The 18,263-nt window shown below is 44.4% G+C and overlaps 2 protein-coding genes across 4 annotated transcripts in view; one reads left to right on the top strand and one right to left on the bottom strand.

Moving 5' to 3' along the window:
* LTO1 (LTO1 maturation factor of ABCE1) overlaps window positions 1–14,039 on the top strand; it is a 24,882-nt gene extending 10,843 nt beyond the window's left edge. The window contains exon 5 of the mRNA XM_066551591.1: window positions 13,606–14,039. Coding sequence (XP_066407688.1) covers window positions 13,606–13,683 — 78 coding nt within the window. The 3' untranslated portion in view covers window positions 13,684–14,039. The remainder of the gene's footprint in view (window positions 1–13,605) is intronic.
* Window positions 4,278–18,263, bottom strand: CCND1 (cyclin D1). 3 transcript variants are annotated; one of them, XM_066551586.1, is made up of 5 exons: window positions 17,950–18,263; window positions 16,014–16,229; window positions 15,425–15,584; window positions 10,189–10,337; window positions 4,278–5,095 (listed from the first exon to the last, which is right to left on the bottom strand). In XM_066551586.1, the coding sequence occupies exons 1-5, from the start codon at window positions 18,145–18,147 to the stop codon at window positions 4,940–4,942; spliced, it is 879 nt and encodes a 292-aa protein (XP_066407683.1). In that variant the 5' UTR covers window positions 18,148–18,263; the 3' UTR covers window positions 4,278–4,939. The 3 variants fall into 3 exon arrangements, with proteins under 3 accessions (XP_066407683.1, XP_066407686.1, XP_066407684.1); XM_066551589.1 differs by lacking the exon at window positions 17,950–18,263 and adding an exon at window positions 16,821–16,862; XM_066551587.1 differs by lacking the exon at window positions 17,950–18,263 and adding an exon at window positions 16,320–16,728.

The following is an 18,263-nucleotide window of genomic DNA, read 5'->3' as shown; positions in this document are numbered from 1 at the left end:
TTTACATTTCTCACTGAATCACTGTAATGTTTTTATCAGCACAAGATTTTTGTCAGAAGTCAAGATCCCCTAAGTGTGTCCTCACTTGGTTTTCAAACACTTAAGGTCAGAGGGATGAGCTATCAGCCATACAAAAGAAAGCTATTTGTTCTTTCTGGGCTTTTGGGGTTTTTTATGCTGGGAAAAATGAATCATTTTTGGCCCAGACCAATTTAAGCTTTGGCTTGATGAGTTTTTGAAGTCCCTGTGAGTTTACTTCAGGTCATCCTTCAGTGCTTCACACCTCCCACTGTAACTCACCGTACAGAGGAGCTGCCCATTTCAAAAGGAACAAACCAGACCCCATTTGTACTGGTTTTACTTCCCCTGCCTGACCTGGGATTTTGCAGCAGGCCACACAGGCTTCAGGTTTCTGGCTGAAATGAGTGGGAAACCACCAAGCTCACACAGACTCATCTGGGATTCTTCTGATGCAGGTGGTTTCCCATCTAGTGGTAACTGCCCTGAAAGGAGCTTATTCTGCACCAGACAACGATTAACACGTTAGAAGTTAGCTCTGCAGTTTCATTTTTCATTTCCTGTGCTGCACTTGCTGCACAGAATCAGTTGTAACGTGAAGTTTAGTCAGTGGGAAACTCAGAAGGCAAATACCAAATTTCTAATTTGTGTCAGGGAGGAGACAAGCACTTGGCCTTTTGCATAATTTTTTAAAGGAACTACAGGATATATTTTACAGGATAAAAATTCACAGGATAAATAATCAAATACATAGGTTATAAGCTTGACCATCTCCACTGAAAATAAACTTCTTCTGCTGTGTTCAGCTCTGAAAATAATAATAATAATAGTAATAGTAATAATAATAGTAATTGATAATTACCTATTATCAATTAATATTTGCCTATTAATTAATAGGCAACCCCTATTTTGAGAGATATTTTGGATTGTGTATTGGAACACAGGTTTTAAATTTTTTCTTGTTTTATTTTGTAATAGTATCTAATTCCTGTCCTAGGTCCAGTTCTTTTTTTACATTTTTTTAGTTGGCTTTAGTGTTTTTCAGGTTTATTCCATATTCTCTTAGCTGTAAAAGCTGTCTGAGGGAAGGCACAGAGAAGAAGGCAGCTTAACCAACTGGCTTTTAAAACCAACTGTCTTCTGTAAAGGTCTTGTGGGACACAAAACCTTCCACTGAGAAAATACCAGCAAGCATTCTGTGCCATCCAACACCTACTTTCTTTTACTCTTTATTCAAATGAACCACCAAAGGGCATTTTAATATGACTAATTTCCTTTAATGTGAAAAAATAAAGTCTTAAGGCAGGGAAAAAAAAATATTTTGCTTCTTTAAAAAGACACGTTAGTGTGACAGGCAGGCAGTTACCTACCCATGGCTCGAAACACCCACGGTTTCCTAAAATAACCACAAAAGGCCTTCAGCTTTTCAAATGTGTCAAACCTAGAAAATGTCACGTGCTTTACTCACAGCACCAGGGAGTTACAACCATTCAGCATTTTCAAGGCAATTAAAGATAAATGTAAATTAAAAAACGACAACAGTTGGGTTTTACCAATTTTATTTCTAGACTTTAGATTTTTTTTGCTGGAAACTTGTCTGTTACAGGTCTGTTGGTGAAAATGTGCATTTCAGACCAGTGATGCCAATAAGTACAATATAAAAATGTACAAATCTGAATTGCTTTTGCTTACTACAGATTGTTATAATAATGTGACAAATAAAGCATCTCTGTTGGCACGTGAACCCACTTATCTGGATTTGGCCTTTTTCAGTACATACAATATTTCAAAAAAAATTTGCAGTACACACTACCACTCAGTGTAACACATAATAAAACCAACAAGCACTAAACTCAATAATCATGTTTGGTTCAGAGACACAGAGATGCCACAAACAGAAGTGTTTTATGAGGTAAGCAGTAAGAAATGTTCCTGAAATTTGGACAGAATGTATCCAGTCCTCCTGGGTCCTGCGACTGCTAGTAGCATTGCAATGCTTATTTATGCACTATGTAGGATCTTAACTGCATTTGCCTCAAAATGAATTCTAATTCTGTTTTGGTTTAGCAGCATACAGGCAACAGCTAGATTATTCTTCAGCATACAACTCTGTTAGCTGGCTTATTTATGAGATTTACAGGCTTTTTTTAAATTAGCATTATGCTATAATTATAAAAAAAAAAAAACCAAAAAAAACCAAAAAACCAAAAAAACCTAGTATATCATAACAGATTAAACACACAAAATACTTAGAGTTCCAGAAGATAACCTATCATACCAAATGATGTGTCCTAGCTGAGGGAGAACCACATCAGGTGGCACACAAGAGTTATATTATAATGCACCTTTCATATATCAATGTGGCTAGTAACACAACTTAAAACTACTATGATAATAAACCCCAGATCAGACAAAGTATCCAGCTTTATAAAATGCATAACAAAAACCAAAAAAAAACCAAAAAAAAAAAAACCAAACCAAAACCAAAAAACAACCAACCCTTGACATAAATTGATCTTCTGAAATGTCTGCTAGTTTTTAAATTAATGCAGAGACCCATTCAGAGCAACGTTCGATGCATTTCCGTTTGCAGTAGAACTATGAGGCACTGTAAGAACATCAAAACCTGGTCTAGACACGGGTAACTGAAGTATGAGGTATTGTGAAACAGGAACCTTTTTTGGAATAGAGCAGTAATCACATTAAGTAAAAATTGATCACATAAAAAAATCTACAAAAAAAATGATGTCAATAATATAATTTTCTATGAGAAAATTAAAACCTATTACATGGCAGTATATGACATTGTATAACAAAAAAAAAAAAACAAACTGATCCACAAAATAGCAGCAAAACACAATGACAAAGATACAGAGAAGCAATGTTAATTTTTTTTCAAACCATGCTGGGAATTTATCCATAGCAGCTCAATAAAAATGGAGCATCCACTCCTTTTCTTTTGTCTTTTTCTCTTTTTTTTTTATCTTTTGAATTTTTTACCTTTTTTCCTTTTTTTGTTCTTTTTTTGTTGTTGTTGTTGTTTTTTTTTTTACAATCAACACCTTAGCGGCAGTTTTCTCACATACATTTCACCATCACATTCTCCTCGAGCATCAACTTCAACAGCTATGTCCACGTCCCTTCAGCTACTTTCTAAAATAATAATAAAAAGATACATAGCCAAGATGTGCAAATTTTCTATTTGTAGCTAAATTAAAAAAAAAAAAACCAAACGGGGCATATTCTGGAATAAAACCTTCTTTCAAGTACTCCAATTTTCATATCTATTAACTATGGCGTTTTTTCATGGTTAGACTGCTTTTGAAAATGTATAGGAAGGGGCCAAATAGACTGCCTGGTTTTGGGTTTGTTCTTTGAAGCGTGTCCTTTTTTTTGCTTTAATAAGCTGGGTTAAAACTGCAACATCAAGGGTAGAAAGATTTTCTTTATCAAAAGGGGCGATTGCATTAATTTACAAATCATACTGGCCTTACGAACATCCTCTGCAATAAATATTCTTTTTAGCCTTAACTATAAATTATATATTTTAGTGTTTAAAAACCTTCAGTTGTAAAAACATCTAGCGATAATCCTTAAAACTATGTGTCCTATATGTGAACCTTTAAGGCCCCTAATTTATAAAGATGAGTTGGCACCAAAGGATTCTAAACTCCAAACTTTTCTATAGAAAAGGAAAGGAAGATATCCTGGCAATTTGTGAATGCAATTTTCTCTCACTGGAACACAACCTTCGGAAAAAAAGAATCACCTCTCCTCTAACACCATAGTTAAATGCACTTGCTTTGCAATTCCAAGTTTGCCAACAAGCACTTTATATATTTCCAAACCATTCCATTAAAAAAAACAAACAAACAAAAAAAAATTCCCACACAATAAAAGAATGTATTTCCTATATCTAATGGACTGAAAGTGCTTTGAATGGAATGGTTTTAGAATATTACAAACGAACAAAAAAAAAAAAAAAAAAAAAAAAGACTGAACTGTGGATTGAACCTGACCATAATTAGGCTGAATATCTGTGGGGTCAGAACAGCATTTTTACACAGGTAACTACAAAAATAGGAAGATTACAAAAATATAATATATTATGTCACTATTTCGGTTTCTCTTTATAATAGGGTCCTGTATGAGTAGTACATTGGCTTTTCCCAACCATGCTAAGCTGGAACCCTACAAATGCCTCAATGCACAGGCAATCCACAGGCACAAAAAAAAAAAAAAAAGATTAACATATAATAATGCTGCATACTAATATACACTAACTTATGGGTTACGTTAACCATTTATAAGGTGAAGAGGATAAAAAAAAAACCTAAGGAAATAAAATAAACATTTACAGATGAATTATAAAGTGACTAAATGCATAAGCAAGCAAGATACAGAAAAGCCTAGAACTGCGTTAAAGCTATGCTTTTTAAAGAAAAAGAATATTTCATTTACTATCTAAAAAAAAAACACCCTCTTCTACTTTAAAAATGGTTGGTTGGTTTGTTTTATATGTAAGAAATCAAATCTATTACCTCCCCTGGAGACATTTCGTGTGTTAATGCCTATTTTTACAACATACAGACAAGAACACTTTAATATAAAAACTAGTTGATTATTATTGTATAAAATCCTCTATTTTTGTAGCACAAACCCCTGGGGGTAATGCAAATACTATTTTTTCTTTTTTTAAGACAGTTTTTGGGGTATTTTTTGTTTATTTGTTTGTTTGAAGTCACAGATGGAAGGGAGACAGAGCAAGAAAAAAAATATAACAAGACTGGTTTTCCCTTCTGGTATAAAAATGTCCTGGAGAAAAGGGTTTCTGGGGGGGAGATCCTGACGCCGATTCCTTCTCAGATGCCCTTTCTTTGTCTGCTTTTCTTGCCAAGCAAATCCATTTAGGAAGTCCTCTTTAAATGTTCACGTCTCGCACATCAGTAGGTGTGCAGGAGAGGTCTGCTTCGTCCTCTACAGTCTTTGTTTCTGAGGATACGTTGTGCTGCTGTGCCTGGCGTAGACTGGACTCCAGGAGGGACTCAATCTGTTCTTGGCAGGCTCGTAAACAATCCTGCAGGAGGGTGCAATGGAAGGGTGGGGGGAGAGAGAGAGAGAGAGAGAGAGAGAGAGAGACCCAAGAGTCCTTTAGAAAGATCACAGGCTAAAATACCGGTTTCTTGACAAAGCAAGAGAAATGTCACCAGGTTATCTGGGAGAGCAGCAGGCTGGAAAGGAGGGTGGGAAGAGCAGAAGCACCCGACAGTGAAAGGACTGGCTGAGCAAGCCTGTTTTTTTGCAGATTGTACCTTGCACTGCTGCTTCTCTGCCTGTGCTCTTTACAGCTCTCTACAAGCCCACTGCTCACAACTGTGATTTCTGCTTTCACCCCAGGAACCCTTCAGCAGCAGAGTCTGCTAGAAGCTATGCTCACCCACACTGACCTTCCTCCCAAGGCTAAATTCCAATGACAGAAATGCCATTTATATGTTGAGATTGCCTGCCAGCTGCTGCAATGTCCAGCTGTGGGCAGCTGATAAATTCCTAACCCTGGAAGCATCTCCAGAGATGGACTGGACTGCCAGACCCCAAAGGGGAGAGGTCTCTCAGAAGCACCACAAAGCACCTCCCTAACCATGCACTACCATGCCCATCCAAGCTACCACCACATCCACCTGGAAATCTCAGTCAGGGTGAGACATTTTCCTCTCACTTCCACTTGTGAGACATTTCCCTCTCACTTCCAAAGTGCTTTCTCCAAGCTGGATGTGCACACACTCCTCCTGAGTGTTCAGGAGGCTGCACAGGCCTTGCTGGAAATTAAAAAAACTATAAAGAACTAAGGAAGATCCTGTCTGTGGTGGGGAAAGGCAACTTCCCCCAGGCATTATGCCACACCATGAGGAGAGATATCAGATTCCCAGCAACCAGAATTGGAGAAGGCCTTTTAGCTCAACCTGCACAGCTTCCTGCAGGCTGTGGAGGTCTGTACACCCACTGCAGTGGCACAGAAATGATGCCCTAAACAGCCCAAACAATCCCGCAGCATTTTGCCAAAACCCATCCAGCGTGCTGTTTACCCTTATCTTTATAACAAACACGGTAAGCTTTTCCCCCCAACATCTTTAACTCTGTGCATGAAGGACTTTGAAGTTTCCTTTCAGCATTGCCTTTTCTGATTTAACCTATGACATGTGTTAGCCCTTGCGGTGAACCCAGTCTTCCATGATAAATTGCCGTCAAAAGTGTTAGGATGTGCATGACTGAGAATGAATGTTGTTTTCCTGAGAGGGTGACCTGCCTGCTGTTTTCTTTATTTCCCAGTTTCAATTCTGCCTTCATTCAGAGGCTTCTTGTGTGATCTACCAGCTTTTCACTGATTCCACTACCACAAGAATCTCCTCTGCCACCAATAAGGGCACATGGCATTTGGGGTAAAATAAGATTAGAAACCCAAGCAAACAATTCTCTGCAAGTCCTTTCTGAGAGAGAGGGAGGTTAATCCTACCTCTAAGCAGATCAGACCATCAGTTACAGCTCACTGAAAACACATAACCTATGACCTTTCCTGGTTTAAAGCCTAGTGTAATATTTCCTCCTGACAGAGACACACAGCGTTTTAAATGACAAAAAGAAACGCCTCATATCCTAAAGTCATCATGCCTTTGGCTCCTGCATACCTCTGGCCTCCACAATAAGGTCTCTATGAAGTCCCTGCACCCAGCCCTCCTCCAGATATGATGGATCAATCCTGACTGTAAGGCTCCCCCTCGGACCACAGACACAGTAAAGAGTCCACACCAGCACAGCTTTAGGTGATCCTGGCTTTACAAAGCCACCTCTGGGGATAATTCTCTTTTAGCATATTCAGTGGCCCAAACTGAAAGCATTTTAGTTTTTCAGAGCAGAATGAATCTTCTTGGGTTTTGTTTTAGGGGTTTTTTTTTCAGGTGGGAGTAGATTTTATGGTGAGTTTTGATGGGAACTCCGGGGGGTTTTTTTAGTCCTATTTGCATATATGGTGTTTGAGCTCTGAAAACTAAAACCATTCAAAAGAATTTCTATAAATACCTATTCTTCTCCCTCTGGAGTCCAGTTATGAATAATTACACAGGACTATGTAATTTAAAGGTACTTTTTGCCCAGAGAATTTTTTTTTCATTTAAAATTCTCAGAGTGCAGCATGCTGTAACTGTTTTTTAAAAAATCTTTACAATATATTATGAACAGACTGTCTTAAGCTACAGTTGAATGAAAACGTTTTTTTTACTCTTTAAGGCATTTTGTCCATGTCTTACTCACATGGCTATTAGATAAATAGTCTGCCTGTAGGAATGCATTAGAGCTAGCAAAAAACAACTGCAAAACATAAAATTCACTGTGAACAACCTCACCAAAGCTGTTTTCGTTCTCAGTACTTCCCAACACTGAAAAGCAAATACAAAACTTGTGCATTACTCTGATAACTTCTCCCAACAACTTTTCTGCTTCACTACCCAAATTTTCAATGCCCACAGTTTGTTCAAGGTCATAAACCCTTCCTGGATTAATTAAGCTCCTCAGTGAAAAAAAAAAAAAAAAAAAAGAAAAAAAAAGAAAAAGAAAAAAAAATACTTGCTAGCTTAACTGATGTGGTCAAATACCTTTAAGACACAGTGGACATGATCAGGCTCCAGGGTCACACAGGAAAGGAAACAAACAACAACAAGAAAGGAACTGCTTGGAAATCCTTTGTTCCTGCCTGACCCGTTCTGGATAACAAGCACATGTTTGAAGGTGCCTCTGAGAAGGGGCAGGCAGGAGGCGAATTCCAGTGCACTAACAGACAGCATGGAGACCCAATCTAATCTAGTTCAGCAAATTTCTGGCCTGGAAATGAATGTCAGGTAAAATTCCATCTGTTTGGATGATGGGGTCAAGAATAGAATGATGGAAGACAGCCCAAGACTTCTAATTGTGATTATCTGACTTCTAATTACCCCTGATCAAAGGCAAAATGGGAAATTGGACTCCTACCAACACATAAACATGAACCATAAAGGAATTCCAATCAGGTGATATTCATTTTGCTTTAGATTCAGCTCTCTTTGAGACTAAAGGTAAAAAAGTGTAATTATGTAACCTGAAATCCAACAGACCTGTGCTCCAGCTAACAGATCATCAGGGGGAACACCAGCCCTGCTCTTAACATTCCAAGCCTATCCAACACAAAACCTGTTCCTGACAAGGGGAACCATCACTGGTCCCATACAAATCCTAGTGAAATGGGATAGCAGGAATGGCATTTGATACCATGGGTCACACAGACAGGTATTTTGGGAAAGTCTCCCTGCAGGGGAATCATGCTCTGTATGAAACCAAGCAGATTCCTCTCCCAGAACAACTGCAGTGGAAGCTGCTGTTCCCTTATTCCACTCCAAACACAGCAATATACCTGTGCATACACAGAACTTTGGGATGCTAATTTTCTGTAGCAATCCATACAAAATCCTTATTTCTGCCTAACACGAGAATATATTTAACACTGGAAGCTGGAGGGGTGTTACTCCCTTTTCAAGCTGTTAACCAAGCCCAGGTCAGACAGATTGTGGCCTTGCAATGACACAGGACAATTAAAATGAAATCATAAAAAAATCCTCTTTTCTTGCTAAAGCAACTTTGTTTTCTTTTTCAAGAGTTGTGCCATCAACTAAGTCAAGTCACATAAGGACAGGCTGTTGTTCTGCATGATGTGAGAGAATCCACTTCAGTGCCCAGTATCAGCAATGGTTAAATCATCTTGCTTGAATCAAGATGCTGCCTGGACAGATAGCAAGCATTTTCCCTCAGTACCTGCTTCAAACATCTCACCCTGGACAGTGGCCAACCACACACTGGAATTATCTGCATTGCTCACAAACTGACTGAAAGCATCACACGTGCATACCAAACGGAGCAGCCCATTAGTTCAGCATTTCTTAAGAGCAATCAGCATTTGGGGTGCTTAGAGCATTTAACACTTCCACACTGTATTACTTCAGCTGCAGTGAGATAAGTGGCAAGAAGAACGTGCTCAATACTGAGGCACTGTTCAGGTGATAACATTAAATAACAAGCTGAGATACTGCATTTTTCAGCAATTGTTTCACACAGTCTATCAAAGGTAAAATATTCATTTGAGAATAATTAATTGCAATGAAATTGCTCGATCCCATCAACAAAGCCCAATTACACAAACCCAGTTTTGCAGTGGCTGGACTGGGACAGTTTTCTATGCATTTAAATTATTAACATGTAAAATAATTGAACAGCATCTCCAAGATTCTGCTCCTAACCACAGAGTTGTCTTTATTTGACTCATTGTCCAGCTCTTGGAGACCTCACAAGAACCTTTTTAAAGCATCCATTTATTGGTCTTCCACATTGTTACAAAACAAAGCTCAACTCTGCCCCAACTTCACACACCATTATGACATGGATCATTGACTTTAGGTCTTCCTTGTAGGCTCCCTTCCTGGCCCATTCACTCATGAAAGGTTTATTGCTCACTAGTTACTGATGTGCATCTCCTGGAAGCTGCAGGGCAAAATGAAGGGTCCTGTGAGGACCATCTACCTTGTCAGAAAGTCGTGGGACAAGCACTCGTTCCAAAAAGGAATTCAATACCAGCTACTGTGAAGGTCCAGCACGTAATAAACCAAATTAGATCATTAGAACTCTTTTAAGAAGAGCTTTTTCACACCACTTGGCACAATAAAAGGCCTCAAGAATGGTCAAAGATAAGGTCAGAGTTACCACAAGGTCTCAGCAACTGTTTCCTGGTCTTATTCCCCAAGTTTTGTTTTACAGGGGCTCCTGGTTTAATTACCCCCAGCCAAACGGGGGTAATTAAACCAGGAGCCCCCGTAAAACGGCCTCTGCCACATCCTAAGGAGGGGCAGGGCTTCCTCCTGTCCCAAACACCAGAGCTGGATGTGCCGTTCCCAACCAGGCACCGCAGACTATCACAGTGGGCATCACAACAGCCAAACGAGCAGGCTGGGCACAAGAGAGCACATTGAGAACCCCCACTCTGAGGCTTGACCTTCCCCAAGATTTACTGTCAGATCAGCTCCCATGCAGCAAGCAGGCATTCATTCTTAAAAAACCCTTAACGCAGGAGATCAACCGAGAGGAAGAGTCACTTACCGGATCACATTTGATAACTTGTGATAGGAAATGTGTGAGGCATTGATAGGAGAGGAAAGTGTTAGTGTTCCCCAGATGCAGGCCTTGCACAGCTGCTACCACGCTGCCAGCTGCGATCATGGAGGGTGGGTTTGAAATAAATTTAATATCTGTATGAAGAAAGGAGAGAAAAAAAAAAAAAAAGAAAAAAAAAAGAAAAAAAAAAAGAAGACTGAAATGATTGCTTTAGGAGAAGCCTGTCCATACACATACACTCTTTGTACCAGCATGGTTTTCAGCTGCCAACTATTGCATCCAAAAAGGCAGTGAAAATGGTGAGCAGAAAGGTGCCTCCTGCTGTAAAACTCTTACAGGTCCAAACCTGCAAACACTTATCCACATGAGCAACTGCTCTGCAGAGAGTGGCCCTTCCTAGCACTGGGCCTGGGAGGCCATTCATCACTCAGAGGTACTTCTATCATAAGCAGGGCCCCCGTTTGTCCAGGTTTAAATGCTTTGCTCCTGTGAGTAATGCCAGGGGGGGCCAATGGCACTGCACATCTGAGAAAACCTGTTCACATCCTGCAGCGTTTTGCACGGTCAGATCCAAGGTGCACTCTAACAACGAGTCCTGGGCCCCTTTAAAGCAGAAACCTTTGCTCTGACACTCAAAGGAATATTGCTTTAATGAACAACAACATCAACAAAAAGAAAGAAAAGAGAAAGACTGCTTAACCCTGTCAGGAGGCAGATAATCCATATTTAAATTAAGGTTTCATCTTAAAAATGCTTTGTCTCAACCTAGTCTCTTGTCAGTGGCTGCCATCCATCCTGGCAACAGGGATTTAATGTAAATGTGGCATAACTAAGTGACGGGGGTCCCAAGAATTGGCGGACAATCAGTTACATTCTGATGTGACACCATGCTGACAAGAGGCTGGGCCCCCTTCCAGACTGCATTGCTGTAGGTCTCTCCACAAAGCCACTCCCAGGATCCCTTAAGGGGCTATCTCTGCCATTTAGCATGTTTTTCCTTTGGGTTTGTTTGGTTTGGTTTGAGTTTTTCTAGGTTTTTTTTTAAATAATAATAATAGTCTACATTTTAATGATAAGACTCTTTTCTGCTGAGCAGGAATGCATTTGATCTGTGGCAGTGCACACCTTGGAGGAGAATCAGGAACAAAGGAAGCAAGTGGCACAGGTCAAGGTCCAGTTTTGTGAGGGAGAAAGGGAAACACCGCAATGTACACCAGAACCTGAGACACATTCCTTCAGCTTTTATCAGAATACAACTTCCTCTGGGTTGGAAAAATATAAACCATCTGTCAAACCCCTGAATGAAATCAAAGGAATGGACAGCTTAGAGGGCTCAGTGGAACTGTTTAAGTATTAAATCATGCATCTCCTTTATTATGATAAAATAACTTTTGTGTAAATGTTTTACCAGTGGAACTAAAGCCTTCAGGACTCCATGGAAGTCCTGGCTCTGAATCTGTTTATTCAGACACCTCTGACACTCCACTGTGGCCTTGACCAATACCCACCTTCAAAGGGGCACTTGGCCCAGCATCCTGCAAACCTCCAAAACTAAACTGATACACGAAATTCTGGCCAAGCTTTGAGGATGCACTGCCAGCAAAAAGGCAAGCCTGAGCTAAAGTCATCTCATTTATGTTAAAATAAACACATCAAAATAAATTTGGCTTGCCCCCTTTTCCTAACCTGCTTGTTTCCAGGCAGATATAAACACACCCACCTTCTAGCAAGCTGCTGTCATTCCCAAAAAAACCCCCAAAACTCTGCCATTCCAAAGCCAGTCCTGAACTGAAATAGTGACACAGAACTGCAGGTGGACTTTGGAAATGGGGGATTCCCAGCAGGGATCCCACCAGGATGGGGCTGCTCAGAGGGGTAGAGTGGCAGTGCCTTCCCGACACTGTTTACGATGCTCCACAAACGGGACATGACCAAAATGTGTCACTTTAATGAGCCCGTCCTGACAGGATCACGTTTGGGATTAATATTTGTGTTCTTCTTTTAAATGGAGCAGTAAACAAGAACATGAATTCATAGTCACACCCTCATTCTTTCCAAGGTGGAAAAGTGATAATGAAGTTTAAATGACCAGTTTGTGTCTGTCCCTATAACCACTCCAGACAAGCAGCATGGACTGCCTTTTTGTTGCAACTCAACAAGGAATTATTTGTGGCAGAGGCCACTAATTTCAGCATATTAATCAGGGGGCCCCTCTCGCCTGTAATTGGATGCCCCCAAGTGAAGAGTGTGGCATCATTGTCAGCCTCCATCGCCTCATCTTGCGCTATTGAGCACTCAGGAACAAGGGGGCTTCGGTGAGATGAATTAGACCTGACACAGCCACAATGGGGTAGGGGGCCCCATCAATTGAAGCACACATCCCCAGTAGCCTATCTGAGACTTCATCCAAAAAGAATAAACAACTTCAGCGTTGTTAAAAAGAGAGAGAGGGAGAGAGAGAGGAGGGGGAGGAGAGAGAAGAATGCCAGCCACCCTGAAGGGAGGACAAAGCAGGCATATAGGCGCTGCAGCGCTTTAAAAAAATTCCTAACAAGGCGAGTCACCCCTTTTCCTTTTTAAATGGAGCAGCAATTCCATCCGTCTGGAGAGCTGGGGGCTATGAATGAAAATCTTTTCATTGAGGCAAATCAAAACTGTGAACATAAATCACTTGCTGCAAGATGCAACAGGTTCCAACTGGTCACATACCTTGAGACTTCCAATTTTATAAAGGCCGGAGAATGGGAGAATTGTAACGTGCTCATTTCAAAGGGAGATCTTTCTTTCTCCTTTGGAGAGGACTAAAGCAGTAACAATAATAACAGCAATAATAATAATAACAATAATAATAATAATAATGAGCCTGGTATGTTTTGATAACCAGAGGAACGTAATGAAATGCTGAAGCTCCAATATTTGTTGCTATTCATTGTTATGCTTGTATAGAGCTGCAGTTCTCCCTCAACACCAGTCTTAACTTGGGCCAAAAGAGGCCTGCTTCCTTTTGAGCTCTCCCTGCTTTGCCCTGCCATGCCAAAGTCCCATTCATTAAGCTCAATTATGTGTTAACTTCAAACAAGCCCTGGTAATTTTTTTTTCTTTTCTCTTTTCTTTTTTTTTCTTTTTTGCTTTTTCTCCCAAACCTACCACAGCACAAAGGCATCCTTTGGTGAAAATGGATTTTTCAAAACCAAACCAAATCAAACAAATCCACTTCTACTTCTACTAACCAGATAACTGGAGAGGGAGCCCAGGAGGAATTCCCCCGAACTCTACCTTGCAGTGTAACCTTCTTTTTCTAGAGCAAACACATACACACTCATCTACAAACACTTCCACAGGCTTCACCTTGGTAAGCCAACTGGCCAAGGGTTTGTTTTCTAAGCAAGCATTATTTTGCAGTCTCTTCACAGGAGAACCTCCTTTACAGAAGAGGACACAGGCAGAGGAGAGACTGCACTTGCCCCTGAGGCCACTTAAGCCAGCTGTCAGTGTTTCCAGTGGACTTTGGATCGGGCCCCACAGCATCCAGGCAGCACAAGGCATTTGCAGTCCATCTAGGTTCGTTTTGGCAAGGGGAAATGCAGCACAACCCAGCAACAGCAAAGCAAAGTCCAGATGCTGCTTAAGCCACATGTGATCTTCACTAGCCAACAAAGAAGTCATGAGAAAAGCAAAAAGGTAGAGAGACCCCTGACATCCAAAAATAACAATAAAAACACAGAGCCTAGTGGCAGCCTTCCTGAGCGCTCCTTCCCCAGGCAATATTCCCAGCTCCAGTAGGGAGCTCAAGAGGGCCCCAACTGGTGAGCTCAGCACCGGTTTTGTTAAAAGCTCAGTACAACTCCCAGAACATGGTTCTCATTTACTGATCCATTCTGCAGCTGTGGTGTGTAGCAGTGTTAAATAAAGGCTCTGGATGTGCTTCCTAAAAGAAACATAACAACACCGACAGTAGATCAAAGTACTGGACTCTTAGCAAGTCTCCAACCTTTGAACTACTCTTGCTTTCATCCCTGTCATTGCCAACACGACAACCTAGGTTAAACATCCCCACATCCAAAGGGGAGCCCGGGTGGCTGTTCTTTTTAGCTCCAAACTTAGCAAATCATGCCTCCAGAGTCGCAGCAGCCTCATATCTGGCAGAACCTGGCATGGAGGGACACACTGGACTTTCCCAAAATGTTCCTGCCGGTGGTTTGAAGGTTGTGGCGCTCCCAGCACCAAGCATTGCTCCAGGCAACCTCACCTATGAGCTGCCCCTCACGCTGATTTTAGGCCCAAGATGAAGAGCAACGCCAGTGTTTATAAACTTCTCTTTTATGGCTTGGTCGTTCTACCTTTAAGGCCTTGCAGAGGGGCTGGTTCTGTGAAATAAAACTTTTTTTTTTTTAACTTTTTGGGTGGTTTTGGTTTTTGTTTTTTTGGTTGTTTTTTTTTTTTTTTTTTGTTCCTTCTGAGCTCCTGCCATCTTCCTTCCACCTTTTCACACCAAATCCAGCCTCTGGAGAACAAGGCTAGACGGCACCAGCGGGTGCCACCGGCCGCGCGCGTCCGTCCCGCCGAGGTTTTGGAGCGTGGATGCCACGGCTCCTTGGCGTCTTTGGAGGCTGGCCCTGCTCATGGCTCCAGCACAGCACGTGGTCACGAGGGTGCAGATGGCAGCGGCTCGGTCCTGTGCCAGGAAAAGCCTCCGTGCCGCGTGGCCCTCCTCCAATCCACCGGCCACCGAGGAGGAACGGGGCGAGGGGAGGGGGGGGGTAAAGAGGCAGCTTGAAGAGGGAAGGTTTAAAACCCCCACGCAGTGCCATTCACAGGGAAAATCTCCCTCTGCCTCATCCTAAGGAATGAATCCACACAGGGAGGAGGGATTCCCTGCACGGGCAGTGAGCCTTTTGCAGCCCCCACGTGAACCCGGTGTGGGGAGGCGAGGGAATCGTGAAATCACGCCACGCTGAGCTACAGAGAGCGATGGGGGGGCGTCCCTCTCCCTCCCTGACATCCACACGAAACTCCGACTCAGAAGCGAAATATCTTCTGAAAATAAAAAAACTTACCTCTGGCAAAGTAATCCACCTTCTGCAAACAAGGGGCAATAATCGGGGCTTAAACTACCTCCCCGCAGCTCTGAGACCGACAGCTACGGGAAGCTTTACAAGCCAGGGGGTGGGCGCATGGTGTCGGGGAGCAACGCGCTTTGCGCAACGTGCAGGGCTCATACCTGTAGCGCACAGAGCCACAAAAGTCTGAGCATGTTTACGGATGATCTGCTTGGTGTCCTCTGCCAGAGGCATTTTAGTGAGGAAATGTTCAATGAAATCGTGGGGGGTCATTGCGGCCAGATTCCATTTCAGCTTATTCACCAGCAGCAGCTCCATTTGCTGCAAAGAGAAGAGAGAGGGACGGGAAGGGGGAAGGAGAGAAGAGGAAGGAGAAGGGGGTGGGGTGGGGGGGAGCGTGGTTAGAGCCGCTCGCACACGGTGGTGCCGGGGCTCGGCAGCAGCGGCAGCGGCAGCGCCGGGCCGGGCTCGGGGCGGCCGCGGGGGTCCCCTCGCGCCGGGGCAGCGCCCGCCGCGGCCGCCAGGGGGAGCCCGCGGGCCGCCCAGCGCCGGGCCGGCCGCGCGGGGGGAGCCGGTGCCGCTCCCGATCCCGATCCCATCCCGGCCCCATCCCGGCCCGCCGCCGCATCCGCAGCTCCCGCCCGCCGCTGCCCAACGTGCGGCGTTGCCGTCATTTTCCCCTATTTTTTTTTTAATATTTTTGCATAGATTTTTTTTTTTTATTCTTGAAGTGACTGAACGTGAAATTACCAGTAATTCGTCGGGTCTAATGGAGTTATCTGTATAAATGCACAGTTTTTCTGCGGTCAGAGGAATAGTTTCCTTCATTTTTGAAGCCACAAACATGCAGGTAGCTCCGAGCAATTGCAATCGGCTTTTCTTGAGGGGTTCGAACGACAAAAATCTGTCCAAATAATTCATAGCCAAGGGGAAAACTTCCTCTTCGCACTTCTGCTCCTCGCAAACCTGCAAGAAGGAGAGAGATCGTTGAAGAATAATTTAATTGAGGCGAAAGCCAGGCTTGTCCCGCTGCTCTCGCCCTCCCTCCTCCCTCACCCCCAGGCTTTGAAGGGCAAGGTTGAAGGAGACGAGGAGGAAACGCAGTTGGGGAAAATGGATAAATATGGGAAAAGCAGCGGCATCAAAGAAAATGAAAGTCACGAGTGACAAAGTGGGGGGAAATATTGCGTTAGAAACCCGCAGGCGATTCATGGCAAAAGGGGAGGAGGGTAATCGAAGAAGAGGTCTGTGCCCAGTTTTTCAGCCCCTAAGAACAAATTTTTAAAAAGGGAAGAAGACAGAAAGCGGAGGAAAATGCTAAGCCCCGTGGTCGGTAACGGGGTGCAGAGCCGGGCTCGGCCCCGGATTTATTTATTTCGCTTTTATTTTTTCATCTAATTCGCCGTTGTGCTGCCGATTCCCCTCCGGTCGAGACACAAAGGTGGCGTCCAGCCTCATTTCCCCAGACGTCATCTTTTCAAAAAATATTTAAAAATATTTAAAAAATTATTCGAGCTCTCAAAAAAGGCTGAAAATGAAGCGGCGGGGGTCCTTTACCGAGCCCCGTGCCTCTGGTGCTTCTGGGGGGCTCCAGGAGGATCCCCCGAAGTGAAATCCACCGCCTCCCTCTCTCGCCCTGCAGCACAGCCGGGCGCGACATTTCCCACAGCAAGGCAGGGCGCTGCGGTTTCAAAAATTAATTAAAAATACATCGCGGGCACCCAGGGCTTCCGAAAAGGCATGAAAATGTAGCCCAGCTCCTGGGGCTCCCTCTGGGATCCCCCCCAGACGTGTCTCGCCAGGGACCAGGCCCTTTCCAACTGGTTTTTCCCAGCGACCTTGCCGCTCGCTGCCGCAGCACAAGCGTGCCTTTGAGGGGTGACCGCAGCTCCAGCCCCTCTTCACGCTGAACAAAGAAACTTTCACCCTGCAGCTCCCCCCAGAAACGCCGGAGCCCCTCGGGCCGGTCCCCCTGCCCGCAGCCCCAGCGGGGTCCCCCGGCCCCCGACCTTCCTCCCCCGGCCCCTTCCCCCGCTCCCCCCCGCCACACACACACACACACGCACACACACACACACACACACACCCTTGGCTTTGCTCCCCGGGACTTTCTTCGTTTTTCTCCCGATTAATAAACACTTTTGCTTTGCAAATAAAAGAACAAAGATGGCGCATAATACTGGCACGGGCAGCCGCTTGCATACGTGTACAAGGATATTAATTTAAAATAAAAAATCCCCCAGAAAACACGGGCTGGCAGCAGGGGCTGGCGGCGAGGCCGAGGGCTCGGCGGCCGGGCCGGAGCCGCTCCCCGCCGGGCCGGGGGAGCCCCGAGCCGGCTCTGCCCCGGCACCGCCGAGCCCCGACGGCCGGAAAAGGTGCCGGGCACCCCCCGAGCCCCGGGGGCACCGGGCCGGGATGGGGGGGGGGGGGTCTCGTCCGCCGCCCCTCGGCGCCGGGACCCGGCGGCGGCAGCGGGGACGCGGAGCCGGCGGCCGCCGCCACCTCGGGCCGCGTCCCCTCGCTCCACGCGGGCGTCTCCGAGGGCAGGCAACGTGTGCCGAGCCGGGGAAGCGATCCCGGGGGAAAGGCAGGGGGGGCGGGAGATGGGGCAGCGGCTCCCCCGCATTAATTCGTTTCGGTGGCCGGAGCTTGCAGGGAAAAAAAGTCGCCGAAAGATACAAACCTCCAGCATCCAAGTGGCAACTATTTTCCTCATATATGGCAAGATTTCTTTCTGCACGCACTTGAAGTAGGAGACGGAGGGCGAGCAGGTCTCCTCCGCCTTGAGCATTGTCTGCAGCACCCTGTCATTGAGGAGGTTGGCATCCAGGTAGGCTCGTCGGATGGTCTCCACCTCGCAGCACAGCAGCTGATGTTCCATGTCTGCCTTCGTCGCCTCGAGTCAGTTCTCTGCAGCAGGACTGAGTCAGTCGCTCGCTCGCTCTCTCTCTCTTCCCCTTCCAGGAGTCCCTTGGATGCTGCTTCTGCTACTGCCGC

This window comes from Molothrus aeneus, chromosome 6, assembly GCF_037042795.1.
Source record: "Molothrus aeneus isolate 106 chromosome 6, BPBGC_Maene_1.0, whole genome shotgun sequence".
NCBI classification, from domain to species: Eukaryota; Metazoa; Chordata; class Aves; order Passeriformes; family Icteridae; genus Molothrus; species Molothrus aeneus.
Note: the sequence above shows the minus strand (reverse complement) of the source record. Positions and strands in the feature narration are given on the sequence as shown.